We start from the raw sequence: 26,915 nt of genomic DNA on the forward strand, positions 1-26,915 counted from the left end.
CATAATTACACACTGGTCACACCTGGGCTATATTTCAAATGTATAACTTAACATTGAGTTGCGATTTATTTTGCAGAGTGAAGTCACAAAGTCACAGTCAAGACAATTGCTCAATCTTACGGTCAGTTTAGCTATAAATGTCTGGCACTGTAGAGTCACAAAGCTAGCAAGGGGACATGCAAAGTATTAGCGCTCTTTTCTCCCATCCTACACCCTAGAAACAATATAAATGGAGTTATTGTGGCATCACTTATGCTGTGAACTTCATTAGTAGAAGCCTGCTACAATTTTTAAGTGAATGAAGAAATACGAAATGTCAATACATATTCATTTTTACGTTTGGATAAAAGCTATTTATAGATTTTACATCATATGCCAGGTCTATTGAGAACAGAGCTCTAGACAGAAGCATGTATGGAAGAAACTGCTATAACACATTTGATTATGTTAGTATGGCTGGAGATCTGTGTTGCTCATCTTTGAACTAAATCTGATACCCTCTAAAGCTAACTGAGAACATGTTCGTGTCACTGCTCTCTATACAGTTTTGGTGTTCAGTGAAAGCAATAATGCTGAAAAATGTTGGAATTCCATATGCCAGATATCAAAATAGTTTTTGAGGCTGCCACCTGTCTTTATTCTGGTCTTTTCTCTAATCACAAAACGTTTCCTGCTTGCCAAGGGAAAAAAAAGGTTAAAATGTTCTTCCACTGAAGCACCCACTTTTCAATACTTTCTGGACTACAAAGTGCTATCATCTGAGTCTGAAATTTTAATGTCATTCAGGCTCCTGTAAAAGTAAACCATCTGTGAATTACAGTCATAGTTATTTTAATTAGAAAAGCATTAGGGTTTTAAATGTTATTTTTCAAAATGACACATTTTTTAAAGATTAAGTAAAATTGTCATTGATGACTACCAAAGCTTCAATTACTGCTACAGGCCTCCTTTTTTTTTTTTTTTTTTTTTTTTCCCCTTGGAGGAAGGAGAAAGGATGGGTGGGAGCTGTTCTTTCTCTCTTTTTATTTTTTTTATTTTACAGAAAAGGTGTAGGATGTAGAAGTACAGACATTCAAAACTATGGAATGGATGCTGAGATGGTGTGTAGGTGGCATGGAGGCAGTATTAGCTCATACTTAATAGGTGTCAAGGGAATCTGTAAAGCTGTTCTTTAGTTTAAAAAAGGCAATTTGTGGGAGTGCTGTGTGTTTCTGGCAGTACTTTCAAAATAGCTACCTACAAAAGACAGAGAACTATAATCTAATGATATTTTACACAATGACACACATTTTCACAGTGCATTAATGAAATGTAGAAAAAAGGCTTAAAACTATTGTAAAATGTGTCTTTTTGCAGTGTACATGTCTGCAAAAATATTATAATGACAAACACATTTACAGGGTACTGATCTTTTACAAGGACTGAAATGTTATTTTTAAAGGCTTACTCTCTCTACTTCGTTTGTTAGCTTTTTTTCACACATTTGTGAGAGCCCTCCTTTGTCTTTGGCAAACTAGTGACCTTGCACCATGGTAGATACTGAATAAACCTACACTTTAGCATAGATTATATATGGCCTTAATATTAAGTATGTGAATGGTCCAGTATTCACACAAGTGACATTAAGCATTTATGTAAGCGCTTGTCAGGAGTTGGACTTTAGGGAGAAAAACTGTCATTCAGCTCTCTGGGAAAGGTCAGAAAAATGGTCGTTCCTTTTCCAAAAACTGTATAAACCTCAGAGCTCTTTGAACTTGTGAGGCAACAAAAAGGACTGCCTTACAGGAAAGGAAGTGATTGGAAAATAGAAGATGCATGTAAGAAATAATCAGAGGAGGAAACCCTACCCTAGTTTTATCTCATGGGATCTCTGTACTTACTGGACCTATCATTCTAGTCTTTCTCTCTGCGTGAACTGAGAAATAGAGGCAACAGGTACAGCAATGGCAGAGAAAGTAAACTCTGAGGTAGAAGACTGGAAAAATAAACCCAGACAAATAAGGGATGAACACAGGGACCAAATATGAAGCAAAATATCTAGAAGAGAAAAAAGAAAAGAAAACAAGAAAAAAGTGTAAAGAGAGATACAAGGGTGGGAGTGGCGGAAGAGAGAGATGGAATCCAGGTTTGAGAGATCTGGATGCAAAAGATACCAGAAAGAAGACAGTTTGCAAGACTAGTAATCATAAGCAAACTCTGCAAGGCAGACAGAGAGAGGGAGGAATATGTTCTAGAAGGAAAAAAAGATAGAAAGAGGAACCAAAATAGAGCTCTGTGTTGCAAGACTGAGAGCCCGTGAGCATTCTGAGGTCAAAGTGAACCATCCATCCTATTCTCTGGCCAAGGGGATAGGGTGAACTTGTATTGTGTGGCACAAAATAGATGCTGAGAAAAGTTGCAGGTGGTAGCTGGCCCAGGCCAGCCTTTCGGTAGTACTGGTGAGGTCCAGACTCACTCTGTGGTAATTTCTGCTACCAGCAAATTCTTTCCAAAATATAATGGGATGATACAATGGGACAAAGGTAGAATAGGACAATGTAATTTTGCTGACATCATTCAAACTATGAGGGAAATATAGACACTGGTGTTTTAATAATTTCTGAAACTCCTTTTGGGATTTTTTTTTCTTTAAATGTGATCTTCATAATTTACTTACTTTTAAAAGTGCCTAAAATAAAATTGACTTCTAAAATAAGGTATTCAAAATAAAAAGGAAATTGACTTCCAGCACAGTTAAAATTACTAAATGACAAATGAATAAACTGGCATACAATTTATGAGCACTCAAATTTTTCCTACTTGAGGGAAAAAAAGAGTTAAGAATCCATTACATATTATGGTGTTTGCAAAGTACTCTCGTTTTATCATATCATGTACAAAGCAATTCATATTTCAATATAGTGTGACCACTTTCATTTGAAGCCAAACCAAACATTTCTGTTTAAAAAATAACTTAAAAGTCTCTCTGAACTAAGCATACAATTTACATATGTATGATTTCATATACTTTGGCTCATTTCTCTGGTATAATCATATGCCACTTATGTTCTGTACTCTTCCATTTAATCACAAATATACTTTTCCCAAAAAGGACTGTGGTATGATAATACTGTTTATTAATATAATGAAATAAAAAAATACTTAAAGACAGCTGTATGAAATCCAATAAATGAAACACCTGGAGATCAATAATGAAATATGGTTCTCTTCATGACTGGTAAGAACTCTGGATGAGACTTCATTTTTCTTCTGCAGTTCTAGAAGCACTAAAAGAGTTTAAAATCTCTAGATGGGCTTCTAGGATTTCTCTTTATTGAGGACTTATTCTCAGCTTTAATATCTTTTTTGAATGGAAGTTTAATAATACAGCTCCACACTGGCACAGACCATTTCTCCAGAAACACTGCAGGCTCCTGAAACAACTTTAGCAGTGTCTGTAGTTGTAAAAATGTGAACTGGCACTAACACAATATCTGTTTCAGGAAACTACCTGATGCTGACTTGGAGCTTCATAAAAACATTCTGGCTGACTTGGAGCTTCATAACAACATTCTGACTGACTTCCCTGTACTGCTTACTTCATACCTGATGACTCTTTGGATCACTGCATTCAACCTTAAGATTTGTCTTACTATTTCCAAAATGAATGATTTCTTGTGTTCAGAATTCAAGGCTACTGATAAGAAGGAAACATTGTGGATTAGAAGCAGCAGGCTAAAAATTGGGAAGATAAACTAAGATAAAGCTTTTATTAGACATTTTTAAGAGTTGCTATCTTTTAACCAGACAAGCATTTCTAGCAGTCAAGATTCACTTTTAGTGAAGTCTGGCCTTAGCAGTGCTTGTATTTAACAGTTGTATTGTATAGCAAGACCAAATCAAATCGATGTTTTGTTTTACTTCCGATATGATACAATTTGTTTGCATTTCAGCAAGCTCCATCTGAAGTAACTGAGAAGGGTTAATTGCAGACCGCTGACCTTAGCTAAACAAAATGTAAAGTTCCAAGTTTCGATGAGAAAGCTCAGTAAGCTATGAGTGAACTCTCCTTTATTGAATTTATATTTGCAAGCTTAACAGTGTGAGGAATGATAATCCAAACAAATGAAAACTTTCTTTTCAGCTAAAAAAAGACAAGGACTGTTTGTGTCCTGTGCTTCTCCCAAAGCATGTTTGTAATCTAGTCATGCTGCTAGGACTGTAAGCTTTGCTTAGCTAATACATCACTTCATGACAATAAATAAACACAGCACTGAAAATGTGGGTTTCCTAATGTAAAGGCCTTCAGATGTTCTGGAGGGCAGGAGATTCTTCTGCTTTACATGCAGCCAGTACTTCCACTCAATTTAACTCTAAAGTTACTACATATCATCTTGCTCCTTCTAAAATTAATAGCAAAACTCTCACTGACTTCTCCAGGGGTTAAACAAGTCTATTACTTTCACTCTGTCTGGAGTAAGAATGGTTTGTTTTGATTTAGAACTCTGATTTTCTCTTACACTGGGTGTGCTTATAAGTCACGGCAAGTAGCTAAGCTTGTCATGATCAAGTATACATTTAAGCTGAAAGAACACCTTATCTAGGCTGCGCACAGAGTCAGGAATGCAAAAACTGCCTTTCATTAGCAGCTCTGCACTTCTATAATTCCAGTAGTTAAGCTAAGTGCATGACTGAAACTGCATGGTATGCCAGCTTCAATGAAACAGCTGTTTTATTGTCCTAGTTTAGTTATCTCCAGCTCAACTTACCCAAGTAACAGCAACATTTCATAAACCTATCAACACTTCCCTAATAAATACTTTCTTCTAACACAGAAGCTGCTGAATCAAGCACCAGGCGTTGGCTAGCTGATAGTGTCTGCTCTTATGCTCTACTGAACAGTAGAAAATAAACCAAAATTGAATTCTGGTATTGGATCTTCTGCACTTCTCCTCCATTTTTAAACAGACTGCAGTATTTACAAGAGGAGAAAGAACGTGTTCTGTGAGTAGACTCTGGGTTTGTTGTTTTGTTGGTTAATAAAACACTCTGCAAACACAACTTACATGAGAAAGAAAAGATAAATTTCTTTCCTGTCAAGCAGGAAATAAATACAAAGAAACTATTTCCTTTAATCGGTTTTGGGCTCTCACTTCAGAACACAGATTTACCTTCCCCTCTCCCAAGTTAATATCATCTTTCACAAAATGGTATGGTGAGGTACATTATCAGAAGGAAGTTAAATAAAGTATCATCCATATTCACTCAGCTATAAAGTCCAGATCTCTGTTTTTCCCCCTCTGCTGGGGAGTTTATTGGCAACCTCATCTTCTGATGATGACATATAAGCAGGAGGTTGATTTCAGATGTGTGTTGCTTTCTCCTAAACTTCACCATCTTTGATGAAGGTATTTTAGCTATCAATTTTTTTTTTTTTTTTTGTCAATTTTTCTACCTGAATGTGCAACGGCTTTTCAGGGAAGTGAAGGTAACAGTGTTGGGGAAGACATTTTTTGACTTATTCATGAACCCTTGCATCAAATAGATTTTCAGTTCCAGCAGTGACTCACTTGAAGTAGTTACTGCTGGCAACAGTGGCTGAATAAACTGGTTATATGTGTAACCCCCTACTTCTTGGATGATTTTTAGCGATGTACTACAGATGACTCCTTTCCTCTGGCTTTGCTAGTTGACATTATCCTGGGTTCCTAATTCCCTTTTCCCCTTCAGTTTCTTCTCCCTCCTTCTCCCTTTTAATATTTTTTTCTTCTCTTTTCAGTCCTCTGCTGTAAAAGCATAGAGGAGGGCACCCATGACAACTGCAGATTGTATAAGCTTCCTCATTTAGATTGTTATTTAAAGTTCAACTTTCATGATCAGTCAAATGAATCAAAAAGATAATTGAGAGAAAGAGATTATGTGACACATACATTAGTCATTACTGCTGATAGTTGTGTATAAGGTTTTGTATCACCTATACAAAACGTCGGTGTCAAGCTTGTATTCAGTGGGCATTTCTCTGTAAGAAATTGTCTTGACTTAGAGTGAATTTTCTCCTAGATTTTTCTTCCATGATTATCATCTTTCTATTTGTTTGTCATAGCTCTCTGTGTCTTGAAAAGGTGTAAGGAGAAGGTCACTCGTTTTTTCAGACCTTGTTCCTTTCAGCTTTGTCTGTTGCCATGTGCTTCTTAGTCACTGAGTGACAGTGATATAACTCTCACTCCCAAACCTTCCTATTCCATTTAGCTTATCAGCATTTCTTAAGAGTTTTGTTTCTTTCTGGTTTGAAGGACAATGCATTATGCACTGCTGTAGTTTTGCACACCTGACTTCTCCTGGTGTTAATGAGATTCTGGAGTCAGAACCTCTAAAATCCATTTGAGATCACAAGCTTCAGTCCTCTGCATGATAGAGGGATTCTGTTTTGCAATTTCCTTTTTACATTTTTGTCTTTCAAGGTTTCAGGCTTGTTTTCAAATGCCAATCACTTCAGAACCACTAGTCTTGAGTTGTAGGCTTTCACTGACAGCCAATTGCTTTTTTTCGTGCTCTAATACTGTTACTGGCTGCTGGGGAAATAAACTCCATAGGCATCCTGCTCTGTGTTTCGTGACTGGAGCACAATATGCAATTACTGTTACACAGCTTTTGCCCAATGTCAGGCTTGTAGTCCCACATAAATTCTGAAGGTTAGTGGTACTCTCAGCTCCAGGCACTTGTAAGTGAAGGTACAGCTTCTAGGTATTAATGATGTTTTTTTATAGGAATACTTGTGGCAAGGATGCAGAATATACCCCAGAGCTGACTTAAGAAACCTGAGTAGAGAAAGCAAGTTATTTTAATATTGTTATCTTTTTCAGGGTCCATCTTTTGGCTCTTTGGTATTGAGGGAGTGGGACTATACATGCCTGTTACTTACTTTAGTGACTAAAAGGGGACTTAAACAGTATTTTCACCAAAGAAAAATCTTAAGTGTCCAAGTGAAGGCAGTCATGCATGTGTTCTCACAACCTATTATGGGGCCTACAGCTAAGGAATCTGGGCCACTGAGAAACACCCATAGCAAGAAGTCCAACGTAGTCATTCATAAACAGTTGCAGAAAATTTTTCTGGGCATCTTAATGCTTAGAGGTCATACATGAATTAGAAGACCTATGTTAATCCCATCCTTTAAACCAATATTCCCAAAGAAACCTAGAGGAGTTTCCTAACCACTGTCTAGTCCCTGAACTTAATACCTGTTCCTGAAACTGGTCTGGATACTGTCTTGTGGAATAGATTTCAGTCCTCCTAGGCTGGGAAAAGACCTGAATTTGAAGCTTACACCACCTGGGAGAATGCCCTACACATTAAGTCACAGAAGTTTTCTTTCTCTATAATAGCTTATACAGTGTGCAACGAAACCCCATTTTCTTTAGAAATTGCTTATGTTAAAGAAATCAGTCCTGCTCAATTACAAAGCTACCCAAAGGCGATGACTGAGTACTCTGAACAAATGGAGACAACCACCTTGCAATCCTCATGCTGGTGAGGATTAACTAGGATACTAATAGGGTAAGGAGATGGGATAGGAAGTTGACAGTTCAATGTCTGGCTTTTTTTTTTTTTTTAACTTTACTTGAAGTATGGCAACCCTAGGTACTTTGGTCTATCTCTGTTTCCACAGTAGCACCTGCAAAGGCATTGACTAGATAGGAAGTCCTAAGTAGCTGTTTTGGGTCTCCCCCTACTACGACAATATAGCATTTAGTATAGGATTTTACATAAAGAAAATGTGCAGGGCTTTTTTGAAATTCAGAAACCATTCAAGCACTAAAATGTGTACACCAGATACCTTTAAAAACCTGGATGCAAATTTACACAGTGTACATGCTTAATTGAAAACTTTTCCTTCCCTACACTGATTTTTTTGACACAATGATCACAGCTACTCATATGCTAGAAAACTCAGAAAATCAGTTTGATTCTATCCCAAAGTATATATAAAATGTCAAAAGAATATACTGTTGCAAAGGATCTGGTGGCTTGCCACAATGGAAATGACTCAGCTAGCTTGTTTAAAGAATGATATTTTAATTGCTTTGTAGATCACAAACCTGCCAGCCTTGTAATTTACACTGCTGAAGAACAAGACGACATCGTTCCTTGGCAGACAACTTCTTCTTCTCTCCTGCTGCTGTATCAGCCAAATCTTTATACCTAGAAAAATCAGCAGAAGCAGAGTTACTCTAATGTTCACATGGTTGACATCTTTGCAGAAATTTTTAGTTTTCCTTTGACTCTCAAATCTTTGATATCGGAACTGGAAGCTTAGGATTCTGCTAAGGGTGAAGAAAACAAGAGGACAAATCACTATAAATCTTGTATATTATTAGACATGACCTTGGTTAATAACAGTGTGGGACAAGTGATGCCTAAAACACAGATTCGCTTCCTGGCAGTTCTTTAAATGCCTCACTAAAAATCAATGCGAAAAGAATGCAAAGCCTCACCAACCGATTTCACTGGTGCTGAATGGGGTCACTGAAAGGAGGAAAATATTTTTAAGGTATGTCATATGACATATGCCTATTAAGGAGTAATTCATAAGAAAGTGACGATAGAAAAGTTTTCCATCAGTCTGAATTAATTTTTTCTTCATTTTGAACAAAAAGTCTTACAGCAAAGAGACTTTAAAGAATTTGATCAGTTTACACTATTAGAAAGAAGATCAAGAGGAGATGATTACAGCATCGAGTACCTTCAAAGACAGAAAATGCTAGATATTAAAGGGCTCTTTGATGTGCCAGATAAAAGAACTAATGTAGGAATTGTAAGTCATACAAAGTCAAATAAAGTATAAAATTCAAATTTTAACTGTGGCCTTATTATAACATATTACTAAAGAAACTGATAAATTTTATACATCTTGATGCTTCATATTATTACTATACTTTCTTGAAGGTATTTCTCAGCCTAGATCTGACTGAATGTAATGAGCTGGAATGCTTTTTCATTATGAAAAAAGCTTTTGAAAAGGAAAGATTTTGCAAATGTGTCACTTCTGATTAAATTCCCAATGAAATAGGTAAGTTTTGAAATTTGCATGCTATGTTTCCTGACATTTTATTTATTTCATTCCTTAGCAGCTGAATTCACCTACAGCTCTGGTCCATCCCAAAATTGTGCTGTCCTGGGACCACTCACACAGCCCATGTCAGACAAAGCTGTAGGGCTGGAATGACTCCAGGGACATCAGTGGTCCAAGGACCTGTAGGAACTCTGGAGCAACATCTGCAGGCAAACTGCTTTAAGGTCAAATTTCACCTACACTTCTAGTTTCCCGGAGCTGCACAGATCCTTGGGTATCTCAGATCCTGCAGTCTGAAAATGTTCTCTGGTCTGGTAGCAGTCCTGCTCAGGACTCCATGGCTAAGTCTACACTAGAAAATGAAATGTGAGAGGGATTATTTCTCTGGCATAGAAACCATCTGGCAAAACCTCAGCCTAAGTATTCTGCTATGTTCTATTGAACTTTGTCACATTCCAGCGGAGTGTGGCCACATCTAAGTTGTTTTCTGGGACTGGTCACTAGACTGTCTTAATTTTCAAATTGTGCTCAGGCATTGTTTGGAGGAATGCTGGTTGTAGGGGGCCAAAATTTCACCAGAGATTCTCTTAGGTTAACACTCCAGATTAGCAGTAGAAAACAGTGGCTCTACTTTCCCAACAGCTCAACTAGCTGTATGGTCACAAAGACATCTGTTTCATGAACTGCTATTAAGGCTGGGACCACCTAATTTCCATACTTGTATCAACTGGATTCTTAGAAATCATGGAGCATCAGAGGTGTTAGAGAGACAACTGCTGGAAAGTTTAGCAACTGCTGACTGAAACAAAGATGATTCAGCATTGACTCACAATGCATGAAGTAACTGTGAAAGTGGTCAGCCTGAAACTCACTCACAGCAGAAAGCCAAAGAAATGTATGTCGTTCCTGAAACAGAGCCAAATTAAAATTTAAAAGGCTGAAATTTTAAGTTTGGATCAGATTTACTTTAGATCCATGAAAATCACAGGACTCAAAACAAGGATTAACCAAACATTCTTTACAACCTGCATTATACAGGAGGCCAGACAAAAATGATCCACTGTTTTCCCCCAGCTTTAAAAGTTTCTGAAATTCCACCACATTATCCTGGAAGTCTAATCAGCGTAATAATACCCTTCTATCCATTAAAGCAAGCTCTGTCTTAGAGAAAGAGGACGGGTTAATGGTTGTGGTAGCAGAGGAAGAGCTAACTATAGAAATTTAATTCTGCCACAAACTTCCTCTGTGAACACAGCAAGTCATGTGGAAGATGATCTACCTTTCCCTATGCTAGACACTGAAAAGCTACACTCCTAACTTGAGTTAAGTCACATGGTTGTCAAGACAGTCTGTGAAGATAGGTATTTCTTTCTGGTGACTTGTTCTGTGCATCCTAGATAGTTTTGTTTAAATGAGAAGAGGTTGCCCTCTGGAGGTTCCTTTCTCTACTGACCATAGATGGACCCAGAAGAGAAGCTCAGACTGGATGCTCCCATTCTGGGTGGCTGAGAGGAATTTCACATTTAGGTCTACTTGTCTGATTGACTTACTCATCTGCAGAGTAACTAATAGAGGGACTAACAGAACTTCCTTTTTCCTCCTATCTATCTTGTTCAAATATACTGGCTATCTAAGCACCTTTAGGCCTAGTGTCATCATCTGTTATCTCAGGTCAATAATTTTTATCTTGTATAAGGCTGCTTAAACAAAACCAACACCAAATCTGTAGCTGTTTTTCAGTCAGAATGGTTCTCTGATTTGATTCTCAGCCCAGCTGTGCAAATACCAGTGTTAACACCAGGGAAAAGATGGGAATGGGTAAGTGGGAATGAGCAGACCACACCTGTTGGGGGCAGCCCAAATTTGTCCTGGACAAAAGAGGTGATCTAATCATAAGCCTATTTGATATTTTTGTACTTAATTTTAAATTAGTTAAAATACTTCAACTTTCTTCATTATTTTTTTTCCTTTCAGGAAGATAACCAAACACTATAGCTTTGCCTTAGGGATTTTTTAAATTTTATTTTAAACTTTCTATTACCCTCAGTAAAAAACTATGTTAAACAGAAAGCAAAACAAAGTTGACAATAAACTAAGATATAAAGAAATGAAAACATATATGTGAGTCATTATTATCAAAATGCATAATGACATATCTTTAGTGTATCAGATTACTTTCCACTGTGATCTGAGCTTGTGTTACCATGTAGACACAATAATTTAACGTCCTCTTAAATTTAACCTTTTCATGGTCTCAAGAATAGCAAATGAACTTATTATTTTTCAAATTTACTGTATCACAGAAAATAGTAATAAAAAATACTGCATTTATGGTGCAGGTTTATATAGGTAAAGTTGAGTTACTTGCAAACAACAGGGCTTGCTTCTGGGGAAATGTAATCTGGAGATTCTTTAAAACTCTCCCTTACCAGAGAATTCTTCCCCTACCGCTGGAGCCTTAGTTCACTCTGAAGTGAATGAACACACCCAATTAAATACCAGGCTGCTTCTCACTGACAGGTCATATATTTTGCCCCAAGTAAATAATGATTTTTTTATATATTTGTAAGGCTTTAGAGAGGATCCTAAGGAATCCAGTGAGCAAACTCAGTGCTACCTTGCTAAAAAAATGTCTTTAATCAGGAAGAACACTTCAGCTAAACATGGATTAATGAGTTGGTTGTCTAGACTTTCTTAAGAGTCAGTAGAAGACACAATTCAGGTGTTATATACCTTATTGTAATACTGATGTTTAAAATGGGTCAGATGAATTGTGCACAGTAAGATCCCCCTTTTCTTCCCATTGAGTATAAAGATAGTCTATGCTCTTGACTCCAGCATAGACATCTAATATGAGACAAAGTGAATCTCTCTCCTAGCCAAGTCAAAAAGCTGATAAAACCCAATATTTCATGGCCTAGCCACAGCAACTTACTCAGTAAGGCATCCAAACCAAAATACAAAACCGGGAGATTTAGAATTAAATCGAATCAATACCCCTCCACCACCATGTCAAGACTAGTGTAGTGTTGATTAGGAAATAAATGCAAGACTTCTTCCAGTTACAAGTTGAGACAGGGAACACTACCATCAGGAGGGCTCTCCCCAACACCCCTCCACAGGAAATTAGTGTGAGAGAAGCTCTGTTTTCCCCAGCTTTCCTTAGCACTGTCCTTGTCCTAACTTGTCATTTTTACACACCTAAACAGAAGACCTTTTGTCTAGACAGACTAGCACTATGAGCATGTACAGACTGGCCAGGATCCTCTGCTGTTGCAGAAGCTGTGCTCTGACCTCTTTTCCTTTGCTTCTGAATGATGCTCTTTATCAGGGAGATTTTTTGTTTGTTTGGACTAGATACTCCTGCCAATATCTTCAGGTAACTTGTGAATATGGAAAACTAAGTTCTCTTGGGTCTTCACAGATAAGCATGTTATCTGATCATTTTCTCCCTCACTTCCCTAAGTGCACAGCTGACAAGATCCAGCAGGCTGTTTTTCTCTGAGACAGAATATTCTCCAGTTTGGGTTATGGCACAGTAACCCACACTAATATTCTAAGGCTCAGCATGCTATTTGATTTACACGGTGTGTGCACAAATAGTCTGTAGGGCTGTACTCCCAGTTTTGTATGCACAGCAAATCTTCAAGCATTGGAATAAACACCACACACTCAATTTCAATAGCACATCAACACGATAGAAGATACTAAAGGAAACAACACAGCAAGTACAAAGGGCACAAAACCAAGCAGCTCCAAACCAACAGCTTAAACCACATAGAAGTCTCTGAGCTGAAGCCTCAGAACTACTTTTTTTGTTTGTCTGTTTTTCTGCTTTTCTTTTTTTCAGGTCCCTCTCTCACCTAGATAAGAAAGACCAAAAATGACAGAGGTAGCTACTGATTGCAGTCCAGCCTTCTCAGGAAGAGGACAGCTTCCAACATCAGAACTTAAATATTTCCTGAAAGCAACTCCTTCTTTCCATAGTCTTGTTATTTAAAAAATAAAAATTATGTATAGCTGGCATGTAATTGCTTTATAGGAGTGCTAAGTAATGTTAATTTTAAGCTTTAAATATTCAAACACAGTTTATGCATGGAAAGATAATCAGCCCTGCCATTGTAATTCATTACGTTGCAGTTTAATTTTCTTTTTCTTTTGTTTACTACAGTGTATTCTGTTTGCCAAGGTAAAATGGCATGATTTAGTAAGGTCTATTCAAATGGTAGTGAATAAAAGGCAGCAATCAAAATTAACTTGTATCTTGTATTTCTGCTAGAAGAAATTTAAAAATTGTCATCACAAAGGAGTAAAACCAGGTTGTGCTGTCTTGCACAATTCTTGCTAAATTCTTTTTTCCCTTTCTAAACTTCCTCTTTTCTTCCTTTGACAACCAGTAACAGATTGATGTATTATTATGTCTGTGAAGTATGTAAAAGAGATGGACTTTGTTTGCAAAACTTGTCGCTATGTGCTCATAACTAGGGATCTTTAGTTTTGTTTGCTTGGATTTGGGGAGGATGGGGAGAGTGGGTTAGGCATGGTTTGTATTTGAAAAATCTCTCAAGTGAGAGCTGTAATATCTAGAGGACATATCAAATGAAGAAAAAAACCTATTTTTTAAAAAAAGAATAAAAAAGCATGTCTGGAAATTTTTCAAGTAATAGAAACCTTATAAAAGCAGTCAGCAGCAAACAGGATGGAATTTTGATTGATGTTATATGTATATAAATGATACATACTCATTCCACTTCCCTGTGTTATACTAATTTTTTTCTTGAAGGAATAACCTAATTATTTTTGAAATATGAGGAACATGGGAAATTCCAGATAATTAGAAAAGGGGAAATAGATTATTATAGTTTCCAAGAAAAGAAAAGTGATTCTGCCAATCCCTGTACAATATATATGACATAAATTTCTCATTATAGAGCATAAATATTAACAACCAAAGCATGTATTCAAAATTTTGGAGAGAATAAATCTTTGGATGTGGAGAAGAAAAAGCTGCCTTTATAAATAACAGATTACATCAGACAAACAGACTGCATTTTCTGCTTCTTTTATAGGACTACAAAAGTATAGTATAAGAAGACTGTAAGATTCACCTTTATATGAAATACATGTTACACTGAGGCCGCTTCTTATAGACTTACAGAAATAATTCACATTGGTGTAGAGGTGAACATGAAGTGCAGTTTGCCTGATTTGAAACAATGAAGTATATACAAAACTTTAGAGTATGTGCCTATCATACCAGTGCTAAATAACTTGACGGATAATCAAGCAACACAGGACTAAATGGCTAGACCTGCAGACCAATAGGAATTCATGGAGAAAAAAAAAAATAAATTAGAGTCTTTCTGGAAAAACTGCAAACAATTTCGCTCTCTCTGAGTTAATCATCTGGAACATAGACATTTCGTGACAGATGGAAACCTGGAAAGTGATAATGCTAAAAGTGACCTTACAGCAAACTGACCAGGTACCATAGTTTTACCATAATGTCTTTGTATATGCCGCTGGAAGCTAGAAACTTTTCAACTGGTGAAACATTCTGATTTTCTACTTCAACAATTAAAAATTCACTTCCTATTTAAAGAGGTATAGGCATATACATAGTATGCTTTAACATGTCTATGGAAAAACGAAAATATATTGAGAGTGACATAATTGTATGTAACTGGGATAAAAAAGAGCAACGTTAAGGACTAAGAACTAAAAGTGTAAAAGACTCAGAAAATAACCAGAGAAAAATTTTACAGTGACCTGCATGTGGGTCAGCCACTGGCCCCATGTGGAGTTCAGTACAGACTTTTGAGGGAGGATCAGGGCTATGAAATCCACTGGATCAGAATTCCCTTGTGTAAGAAGTGGTAATTTGGGATATTTTAACTTAGACTGAATAAAAAGTAAAATAAATTTCTCAGATAAAGATACTGCTTTGTGAAGGGTGACAGACAAATGACTTGGAAGGATTTTTTTTCTTTCCTAAATTTTATACTTTTGCATTAGGTTTTGTCACCCTTAATCTTTTCTAGACATCTGAATTTCAGTTTCTGGAGGGAAGAAATAACAAAGATATGTGTGTCTTAATCCTAGAATATTTATTCATATACTTCATGTAATTAAGCAGAGGCTTCCTCATCTCAGACAATGTGACAGCAGAATAATAAATAGAATATAAATTATAGTTCCGCTCTTGGGATTAGTGGATTCAGCTATGCAAATAAAAAATGAATTCACAACATCTGCTAAAGATTTGCATTACAACGGTTTTGCATCATCTTACTTCAAGCTGATGTTCTCATTCCCTTGATAAAGAATGTAAAAATATATTTATTTAAGAAAACGATAAAAATAACATATTATCTCAGAAATATGTTAGCATCAATCAGACAAGCAGCCCTATCGCATGAACATTTGTCTCTAACTCTAAATGTTTGTACTTACCCCTTGACAGGTAGGTCTTCTCCATAGCTAACTGCCTCTTCATGCTTGGGCACTCCACAAACATGCACACAGAGCAGTAAAATGCTTCACTGTACACAGAATATATGGACTGTAGAACAAATTTAATTTACTTTATCAACCTGCTAATTTGGTTTTATATAACACAGAGATGATGTAAAACTGGTGTGTAATGAAGCTAGTTTCCCCTCTCCACAGATGTAGCCATGTGAAAGTAGGGTATTGAATTTAGAGTTCTGCAAAACTAAAAGGTCTGAAATCACAGAAAATCAAAAGGTAACCTGTGGGGTTTTTTTGTTTGTTTGTTTGGTTTTTTATTTTTTATTAACAGAAACTAGATTAAAGGAATGCTTGGGAGCAGGAGTCAAAAGGTGATGGAACAGATGGGTAAATTTTTGCCCTTTTCCACCACAGAGAAAAAAACTGCTCTGCGAGTCTGAAGCCACATCTCACTACTCAGACTACAGGAAATTAGAAGATGCCTTATGCATCCCTTTCTTTAAAATCACACTACAAGGCAAGAGTTTTGGTGGTTATCACAGTATTATCACAGACTTGGTCTCCAGGAAATGTGCTGCTGGACCTTACCAACAGGCCAAGTTTGAATAGGTCAGGATAGAAAGTCAGCCTTCAAGGGGCACAGGACAAAGTCCTGTCTTCTGGTCTACAGATCTGTAGGCACAGTGGTGGGCATGATACTACAAGGGGGTGAAATTAGAAGACTTTGAAATGGTAGTCAGAGAAGCACATGCTTAGGCCCAGCTCCTGTCCCAGTGATTGTAAGCCTGGAATCACATGCCTGAAATAACTGAAAACAGGTTGTGTAAAGCAAAGTGACTTATAACTTCTTCCAAAAAATACACAAGGCCTTTTCAAAAATGTGATGTGATACTGAGTTGAAATACCAAAGTGGGCTTATACACTTTCCCACTTGGTCTCCTGAAGGGGTTGCTACTTCATTGGCTCATTGTTTGTCAAGAAAGCACTTCCCAGCTCATTTGGAAATATACCAAGATACACATATATTGCAGAAGAGATAGCAAAACCAGAGTAAAATGTAAAATTTGACATTAAAGGGAATTAGTATTGAATTTGATGTTCCACCTAGATTATGCTTTATTTCTTCCTTGCTTTTGTTTTTTCTCTTCTGTGCAACCTTGACTCAGCCAAAGAGTAATGGAAATACATAACATCCTTCCCACAGTGCTCCCTAGTAGCTCAGACAAGGTTCATTGGGAATATGGGGATGTATTTTAGGACCTTTTTAAACCATAGAGTTAAATAGCTTCTCTGGAAGGTCATTCCTATCTCTATGCTCTTCTGTGGGAGCTTCCCTTGTGCCCTCTGAATCATGTGGGTAGTATCAGTCTGGGTAACAGGGATTCTCCTGGCTCTGAATTCTGTAGTGGTTAGATAAAATGTGCACAAGCAACATTTTTCAAGATGGACTAAGGCTGTTCCACTGGCATACTGGACCAGATTCTGCTCTCATTTACTGTGGAGTAGAGCAGGAGTAATTCTTCTAAAACTGATGATGTTAAATGTTGGTCTAAGAAAAAAAGCACAGTAAGATCCAGTGATTAAGGTATGTAAAAGGATTTTACATGCACGCTTGCATAGGATTTTCTGTTTGCTCTCAGATGCCACCAGTATTAACTGCCTACTATTATTCAGTCTGACTAGGAAATCTAGCTTTAGGAAGTCTCATTCCAGGTTCTTCTGCTGAAGATTAAATGGTTGCAAAGAATATTAAGACGTGGATAAGGAGAAAAAGGGTGCCACAAATGTTTGAGTTGAGTGGAAAGAATTTAACAGCTGCAGAACCACAGAAGGAAAAAACCAGCAGGAGGGTCACAGTCAGTTTTGAGTGTGGGGCAGGCTGGACTACATTCATACAAGTCCTATAAGCAGAATAAAAAATAGTCAAAACCAACTCATTATATTTTTCTAGGCACTGAAAGCACACAGTTATATTTAATTAATCAATGAATACAAAGGAATTATTTTAAATCTATCCATGTGACAATTTGCACCTTAATTAGATAATTCAAAGTTCCTGCATAGTGCCATTAGCATAAACTAATGTGTTGCATACTTACTTCTTTAAAATGTTTATTTTAAAGATAGGCTGTTTGTATTAATTTAAGAGGTCTATTAGTCTAACACGCATTTTCCTAAAAGGGTTTCGATGTATAAGGATTAGTAAAGATATTAGCAGTTCATATTTTCTTTTAACAGGTTTATTTCTATGGCATGCATTTAACAGAACTTCTTACTACCATATATAAATCTACGTCCATTATCTTTGTCATTATGTGATGTCAGCAAATTATGAAGTACTCAATAATTATTTTTGTTGAAACATCAAGGTTCTGAGATAATTTAATGTTATTAGCTGCTTGTTATAGGCTCACAGAATTCAGTCAGCTTGTGAGATATGGGTCAAGAACTTTCAATATTCCTATTTGTACACAAACATAATTTTATCTCTTTTTACAATCCAGGCTTTTAGATGGAATCCAATACTGTGGCAGGTATTTTAGTGCTCTGTGGGAACATTTTTCCATGTTTAGAAACAGCACAAGCTTTTAAATTCACAGATGTAAACTCTACATAGATATTATGACGATATCATACAGTAACAGGGTTATTTAGTGATTTAATAAATGTTTAATTAACTCTGAGGGACAAGAAATGTCAAATGCTAGTAGAAACTGATTGTCAATCCAGAGGTACCAAGGGTTGCACTTAACTCTGGAAATTAAATAAACATTTTAAAATTTCACAGAACCTTCCTAAAAATAAAATTAAAAATAAAATAAAATAAAATAAATAAAGCAACCCACTGGAACTGCAGAAACATTTCAGCCAGAATTGTCTCTGTGTGTGTGTAACAGATTTATCATTGCCTAAGAAAATGAACATAGCCAGGAAAAAGAAAAAGGCAAAAGAAAATAGGGCAGGAAAATGCCTTGCATACCCCTAGTAGTAGAGGGAGAACAATAACCTGAGATTCTCTTTGAAACAGCCTAAAAGCCAGGACATTCTCTATTGCACAAAATAATAAACTCCCTGTAAGATGCTCCACTAACTGAGTTTTATACACTTTATACTAAATGTAATATAAATAATGCTGGAAGATTATTCAGATTTCACACCAAGTATTTGGAAGTTAGGAACTACCAGATTTAAAACTGACCATGCCACCTTTATTTCCCTGTAGCTCTTTATTTTATTACCTAATTGCATCTCCGTGCTCAAGGGATCCCCTTTCATGTTGATCCTGCAGAACCCTAAGTACATGACAGACATGAATAATTCAACTGGCTTCAGTGGAATAACACAATAGTTTACACCCATTTATAAACACTTTAGCAAATGAAGATTGCATTATAAAACTCAGAACATGCCCAGAAAACAATACTGATGGTGTTTGCCTTCCCAGGTAACCATTACATGTGAAGGACTCCTGTATTCCTGGAGGTGGCTAAACACCCTCCCGCTGTTGTGAAATAAAGAATGAATTCTTTATTTTTCATTGCTTGCATGCACAGCTTTTGCTTTCCCTATTAAAGTGTCTTTATCTCCACCCATGAATTTTCTCACTTTTGCCCTTTCAATTCTTTCCCCCATCCCAATGGGCAGGAAATGAGTGAGCACGGTTGTGTGGGACTGAGCTGCCCACTGGGGTTGACCCATGACACTTCTTTCTAGAATGTGATGATTACCAAAACTGTCAAAGACATAGTAATTTTGAAAATCAGAGGTTTAAAGTTTGTGGATGACCTTCATTCTTCACAGGAAATAAGTCATTACTATGTTTCTGAATTTGGGTTTAAGGTGCCCTCAAAACTGATGACTTCAAAATACTTAATTTACTCACTTTTTCTTGCATTTTAAAAGAAAGACAAACAAAAATTATTACCCTCATTCAGAAATATCACTTCCAGCTCTAGGTCTGAAGCAACAAGCTACATAACAGCGAGACTGCCATTTGGTATAAATTGATATAATTACATCTACTTTAATAGAATATTGCTTTTTAACACCAGTCAGATTACGTCTTGCTCTCCTTGCAAGAATTTAAGATACGGCACATATCAATTCAGTGCTCTATGACAAGACTGATGATATTATTGTATAGTAGACAATAAAGCTAAAAGAGCCAGTGTGATGACCTGTCACTTTGCAGTCTACTCAGTTCATCATTCTCACTAATTCTCTGTGTAACTTGCTCATGAAACTCGGAAATAGTTTGCTACACTTTTTTAATTCACAAATGATGTATTATAAAGTATCATCACTTCCCCACTTTGAAGAGGAAAAAAAAAATTGAGAAGAAAGACAAAAAGAAAAAAAAAATTACCAAAAAGCTTCTGGACAAAGGGTAGTTCGGATATGCAATGATGAGTCCCATGAGTCCCACACAAGATTCACAAACATAAACAACACATCTATGCAATACAGCATCAGCTAATAGTACAAATTTGATCAAAAATTAAAATAGTTCTTAATAATTACTTCATGTCAGTTGCAGGAGGATAGACATTACTTGATAAAGCAATGATATTAGCATGAACATAAACTTTCCTGAGAAAAAGGGAATCTCTTCAGAATGATCTCCAAGCAAAGTCAATTGTCTAGATGAATTAGTAACAATTAAGTGCTCTGAAGCCATTTTTGATCTAAAGTCCACTATTAGAACATTTCTGTACCAATGAACGCTGCCCTGAGTAGAACTGCAGTTTTCAGGATCTGCAGTTAAGTGTAACTTCTAAGAAGAATTTCATCTAAGAAGAACTTCACACGGAAATCAGAGAAAAACCTGTAATTAGAGCAGGCTTTGAACATACTTGTTTCACTGTCACTGCTATGATTACCATAAGAATACATTATCATTGTGTTCCTTATCTTCCTTCCTAATATTTCCTATTAAAATAGATGTTTTGCCATCTTTTTAAGTTATTTTAAAACAAAAATTCATCAGAATGTTAACTCTTTTTAACATTCTGTTTTCAAAACATTAAAATCTTAGAGATTATTTTTAATTGAGAGAAGAGAATAAGGTTAGCCAATGAAAAGGAGTGAGAAGAAGGAGAATAAGAGATGAAGAAGGGGAAGAGGAAAAAGGAAAAAAAAAAAAAGAACAAGAAAAAGAAGAAGGAATAGAAAAAGAAAAAAAGGCAAAAGCAAAAAAGAAAAATAAGGCAATTCAAACTTTCACTTGACACTGTTTTAACAGCACAAACAACTGCTTATAATCTAAGCTGCATGTTTGCATATGCACAGGTAAATATAAAGATTAGATTGATGCAATTTAAACTATTTTTAAAAAGAACTGCAAATAATAAATCATAATATTCTACTGATTTATCTCTTGCAATAACACTGTAAGAGATGTCTCTACATACAGTCTTTATGTTTTCCTTCACAGTATGAAATTTTCTCTGCTGTTCCTTCAGCAGCAGCAAAAGGCAGGATGGGAACTCCAAGATGGAAAACAAGTGAGTTTAAACAGTTAAACCCAGAAAATGTAGTCTAGAAACATGAGAGACAGTAATGAAGTTCCAAGAAACGCTCAAAAAGTGCAGAAATAAAGAGAAATAATAACACACTAGCAGACAACTACTTGGGCTTTCTGAACAACATGGTTTTACTCATAGAAATCTTGCAATTCTCATCACCTAAGTGAAAGGCTCAATTTACTTATCAATTCACTTAATTCACAGAGGTTATCCAACAGCCCTGAAGGTTTGCCTCAAACTGAAAGGGAAGGCTAGCACAGATGTCTCATTTCAGAACCTGTGCAACTGGGCCTTGCAGTCTCCATTGCTAAACAGTGTCCCAGAAAAAAGAAGTATGTGTGATGTGAACCTCAATATCTAAGGCAGTAAATCATAAATTCTTCCACAGGCAGAGCAAAGCACTGGGTATAGTTCAGCAATGTGGTGAACTACATTAAAGAAGAAAGAGAGAGGAAAAATTACTTTTTAATCCAATTTACAAAACACTAACTGTACAGGAGTGTTTGTAGAGGAGGATGGTACCAATAAAATTGTTCAGAATGAGTGAAACAGAGCATCTTGCTGTCTTATTTTTACCTGAACATTCCTGAACGGCTGTACTCTTGTACTTCACTGAGCAAGAAATATAAGCTCACCTCATTACTCTAGATGGGTCCTTGATCACTATCATTATTTTTAAATATTTATATTCTAAACGGCTTTTACATGTCTTCCTTGAGCACCAAGTGAGGTGAATGACACAAAAGTCAGCCAGGATCCATTTTATTAATTGATGCAAAGAGGTTAGGTTCTAGATATTAAGCTTGTACAATCAGGCTCTCTCTGTGCACTCGAGAGTTCTTGAGCCCTATTGTTCTACACTGGTAATAGAGCACACACTGACACATACTTTTTTGCCATTGAACCAAATACCAAAACCATAACAAAGTACTACATTCCTACTAAAGTGCTTTTTGTATATCTTGGGTAGAATTATCCTTATTTTCAATAAGGTATCAAAATGATAAATGATGGAAAGAAACAGCCACCTGCAAACAGTTCCTAATTCCATGGTTATTTTACTGTTTTCTTTCTTCCAAAAAAATGATTTTTCAGGATACTTTACCTATGTGTACAATCTGGGCTGCAAATTGGAAACTTTGAACTCTTCACAACATCGTTTGTGACACTGCCTTGACTTAAAAGCAAAGCTAGAATTTCAAAATCTAATCCACTGAGAACGATTCTGAAGGTATTAATACAAAGCAGATACGTAAACTTTTCCAGGAGTCTAAAATGCATGTCGTTCAAGGCTTTCAATTTTAATGATAAGGTTAAAACTGATTTCTGCCTCTATTCAAAGAGCTTTAGAAACTGAGCCAACACTGCAGGCAAATTCAGTGCAATCACTGCAGCTGGAGTTGGCAAATCTGCGGAAATCACATATATCATTTCATAATTACACTGGTGCTGCCTGTTCTTATAGAATTTCATAGCATCTGACCTTATTAATTCCCATTTTTATTATATATTCATTGACAGTAACTGTCACAGCTTCCACTTAAGAACCAGAATTTCCACAGAATTTCTCTTCTGATCAACAAACTTTGGTGATTGAGGGGTTCACCTAGCAGTTGTCAAGTTTTACTTTGATAATACAGAAGCAGAACCAGTAAATCTGAGAAGGACAGCAACAGAAATAATGATTAAGCTTTGTAGCCCAGGAAGAAGTGCTCTTGCAAAATATGACCTTTCCTTAGCTACTGTCTTTCTTTAGCCATCATGAGTTCAAATGTGACTCATAAATATATGTTAGAGATCATTCATATTAATACCTAATTAGATATTAATAGAAATTTATTCAAATTAATACAACGAAGAAATCAATGGTACTGTCTGTATTAATAATAGAATATCTAGGTTTTCCAATATTCTATCCCTTTACCACAAAGGCCCCTAATTCAAACATTCTGTCTTTTTATTAGCCAGCAAAAAAAAAAAAAAAAAGGTTTTCAATTTTTTCATTAAGTAATTTTTTTAACTCTGAACACATTGCCTATACAATAGGAGAGACCCTAAGAGTAAATGCATAAAAACTGCAGGCAGGGTGGAGAAGGGTAGCAATTCATTATCTTTTGGAAATTCAAGTTGGGATTTGGGCCACAAATTCTCTTTGATTTTGCACAGTGCTTTCAAATCTACCATTAATATCCATTACTTCTCAAGCCAGGTTAGCCTGGGAGAACTGCATAGTACATTCAGCTCTAGAAAAATGAGATTTCCTTGTATCACTACTATAAAACACTTTGCAGCTGAGCTAAGCCAAGCTATGAACCACTCAGCTGTATTCACTGAAACAGTCCATCAGCAGGACTCCAAGACACAAACTGAAGGTGAAAATCTTACAGTTATGCGTAAACTTCTCACAGGCACCCAGCTGAGGATATATTTTGCTACCTCGAAGTATTGTCATTCTTGGAGTGATAATTCATAGGGTCATACGTATCAACTATATCAAGATATCAGGATATCTTGTGTTTTACATGTGTAGGCCTATTTTTCCCCCTTTGTGGCCACATGGTCAAATTGCTAGTTTCATAACTCAAACACTCTTCAAAAGAGAAAACCCACATCAAAATCAAGAGTTCTTCATAGTATGTAGTATTCACAAACACACAGCAGAGCATGACAGAATAAAGCAAAAGCTACATATATTTCCATTTCTTATAAAACATACCAGAAAAAATTAAGGTGCAGACAAATTTCATTAATCTCTTGAGCTAAGAGATGGAAACTGTCTATTTTTCTTTATCCCTCTGTGTTTTCTTGTTGGCAGCTGTCAAGGTCTTTCTCCCCAGAGTAACGGGGAGTAATGCCTTTGCCCCTTGGGGTAAGACAGGGGGAAGCTAAACATTTTCAGCCCAGGAAGAGCACTTGGTAAGAGCATTCACTTGTTTACAGCTTCCTACAGTGAATAAAGAACAATTCCTTCAACTTTTCCTGTGTTTTGTTTCCTAAGTCTTCTGTCCCCCCTCAGTATAATATTAAACAAATACACTTATTCCCTAATAAGAAAAAAACAAAACAAAACATATCATCCTTACTCACTGTGATAGAGCTGTATTTCATCCCTGGGTATCTGAGTATGATGGCTCCTTCCAGATGTGAAAATACCACAGAAAGTGGAGACCCTATTGGTTGGTATATATTTCTGTACTCAAAGGTAATCAGCAAACCTTCAGTGTCTTTCAGATCTTACACCTATTCATAATCCTTCCTTAATTATGAGGTTTTAACTAAGCCTCTAACTATTCAACTCTATCTAGTTGTGGGTTTTGGTTTTTTTTTCCTTTTCTTCTTGGTTCCAGGATAGCTCAGAATGGAGTCTGCTGACATATACACCAGCATCACTGTGGCCTCTTGTGATCATTATTTGTCATAACAGAAATTTTATATTTTACCTGTTTGTATGGTATTTGTATTAGTTTGGGACTGGGGGATCCTAAGTAAAATTTAAGTTGATGTCATTTTTTCTCTTTTGAAACTTGAAGAATAATAACCAGTACCTTGGAGAAATAGATTTAGAGTCTTGTGCAGCATCCTGACTGTTCTGCAAGAAGCTGTTTTTGGAAAGCCATTGCACTCAGTAGCTCAGTGCCTGTGTTCAAAGTCTGCCTGAATGCATACCAGCACAATCATGGCTGCCTACCTAAGGGCTGGCAATCACAGACCATTCTGAACCATACAAAAGAAGTAAAAGAGCCATGATGGAGGAAAAATAATTGCAGAAATAGAGAATATCCTATTTTCCCAAGAATTAGAATGCTAGAAATACCAGTTTGACACCAAAGGAAACAATAAAAAAAAAAAAAAAGAAAAAGAAGAAGGGTGAGAAAGTCTATCATCTTCTGGTCTATAAGCACATACGGAAATCTGACAAAATAATTTCTCATTTCAATCAATGAATAGCAGGACAAGACCAGAGCTAGGCTGAACAAACAAAGCAAATCCAGTCTATAAGAACATTGATAAAACTAATTAACCAGTTTCCAAAACCATCCTGTCCAGTCACTGAGGCAATATAGATGCAGTACAAACGACATTTTTTCAGAAAACTTTTTGAAAAGGTAGCTCATAATCTCTGAATTCAATAAGGGAGGAATGGCTGGAGAGCTGCCAGTCAGAGAGGGACCTGGGGGTGTTGATTGACAGCCGGCTGAACAGGAGCCAGCAGTGTGCCCAGGTGGCCAAGAAGGCCAATGGCATCCTGGCTTGTGTCAGCAATAGCGTGGCCAGCAGGGACAGGGAAGGGATCTGACCCCTGTACTCGGCACTGGTGAGGCCGCACCTCGATTCCTGTGTTCAGTTTTGGGCCCCTCACTACAAAAAGGACATTGAATGACTCGAGCGTGTCCAGAGAAGGGCAACGCAGCTGGTGAAAGGTCTGGAGCACAGGTCTGCTGGGGAGCGGCTGAGGGAACTGGGGGTGTTTAGTCTGGAGAAGAGGAGGCTGAGGGGAGACCTCATCGCCCTCTACAGCTACCTGAAAGGAGGTTGCAGAGAGCTGGGGATGAGTCTCTTTAACCAAGTGACAAGTGAAAGGACAAGAGGTAATGGCCTCAAGTTGCACCAGGGAAGGTTTAGACCAGATACTAGGAAGCATTTCTTTACAGAACAGGTTGTTAGGTGTTGGAATGGGCTGCCCAGAGAGGTGGTGGATTCCCCATCCCTGGAGGTGTTTAAGAGTCGGGTCGACATAGCGCTGAGGGATATGGTGTAGTTGGGAACGGTCAGTGTTAGGTTAATGGTTGGACTAGATGATCTTCAAGGTCTTTTCGAACTTAGATGATTCTGTGATTCTGTGAACAATTCTTTGCTCTTTCTTACCTGTAGCTAAAAAAATACAGCATCAAGAATTGACAGTATTTTTTAATTACAATTTAATACTATCATTTCTGATTAAAAATTTCATCATTTTCGGCCAATAACAGAACAAATTGCCACATGCTTGCACTATTTGAAACAAAAAGAAATATCCAAGTACACTGAATGTGAATATGAAGGTTAACTGCTCATGGTGAGTACAATGAAGAATTCACATGTTCTGCTGTTCAAACTAAGATAAGCTTTGACCTGCATGATGGGAATGGCTACTGTAGAAAGCCTTACAATGCTGACGATTTCTTTCAGTACTGCTGGGCCAAGAGCCCACAGTACACAAACCTAAAAATCAGTAGTTCAAGAGAGATATGTAGAGCAATTACTGCTAACTTCTAAATAGGTCTGACATAAACTCACAAGAAATATTAGAAAATGGACTTCATTTTCAGTGACACCATGGTAGCCCCACCACCGTTTAATTAATCTTATGTATAATAATGAAATTATTAGGACCTGGTGCAAATAGGTAAAAAAAAGAGGGGCTCAGCTGTAAAGAACCTATAAAGATAATTTATTGTGGAGGAAAATGGATAAAGATGGACAGTTACAAAACTAGAATACTTTAAAATTATAGCATAAATATTGCTGCCATCATATTTTTGGGTTTTGTTGCTACTCTTCTTTTACTATAATTATGGCAAATAAGTATTTATTGTGAGACACCAGATGTCCTCTAAGACTTTTAGATAAAAATTTGGCTTTGGGATGTACTTGAAGGTGTGGAGGAAAAAGACTGAAATTACATTTGAATCTTCAAACATTATTGTATTGATATTTTAAAATAAAGTTGCTCCAAAAAAGACATCATGCTGGACTCATGCCTGTACTGTTAGAGTGAACACACGTGATACCATTCTCTGGCACTGAAGGCAACTGAATAAAATTACCTTCGTACACATGGTTATTCTCTTTTATCCTCCAAAAGAAAGCAGCTACCTCCACACTGC

At 36.7% G+C, this 26,915-nt stretch overlaps 1 protein-coding gene across 4 annotated transcripts in view; it reads right to left on the reverse strand.

The window, feature by feature from the left end:
• MYO16 (myosin XVI) overlaps positions 1 to 26,915 on the reverse strand; it is a 405,417-nt gene that overhangs the window by 57,148 nt on the left and 321,354 nt on the right. For all 4 annotated transcript variants that reach the window (XM_074930682.1, XM_074930690.1, XM_074930699.1 and 1 more), the window contains one exon: positions 8,079 to 8,181. In XM_074930682.1, the coding sequence (XP_074786783.1) occupies positions 8,079 to 8,181 (103 nt within the window). The remainder of the gene's footprint in view (positions 1 to 8,078; positions 8,182 to 26,915) is intronic.

This window comes from Athene noctua, chromosome 1 (assembly GCF_965140245.1).
Source record: "Athene noctua chromosome 1, bAthNoc1.hap1.1, whole genome shotgun sequence".
Lineage (NCBI taxonomy): Eukaryota > Metazoa > Chordata > Aves > Strigiformes > Strigidae > Athene > Athene noctua.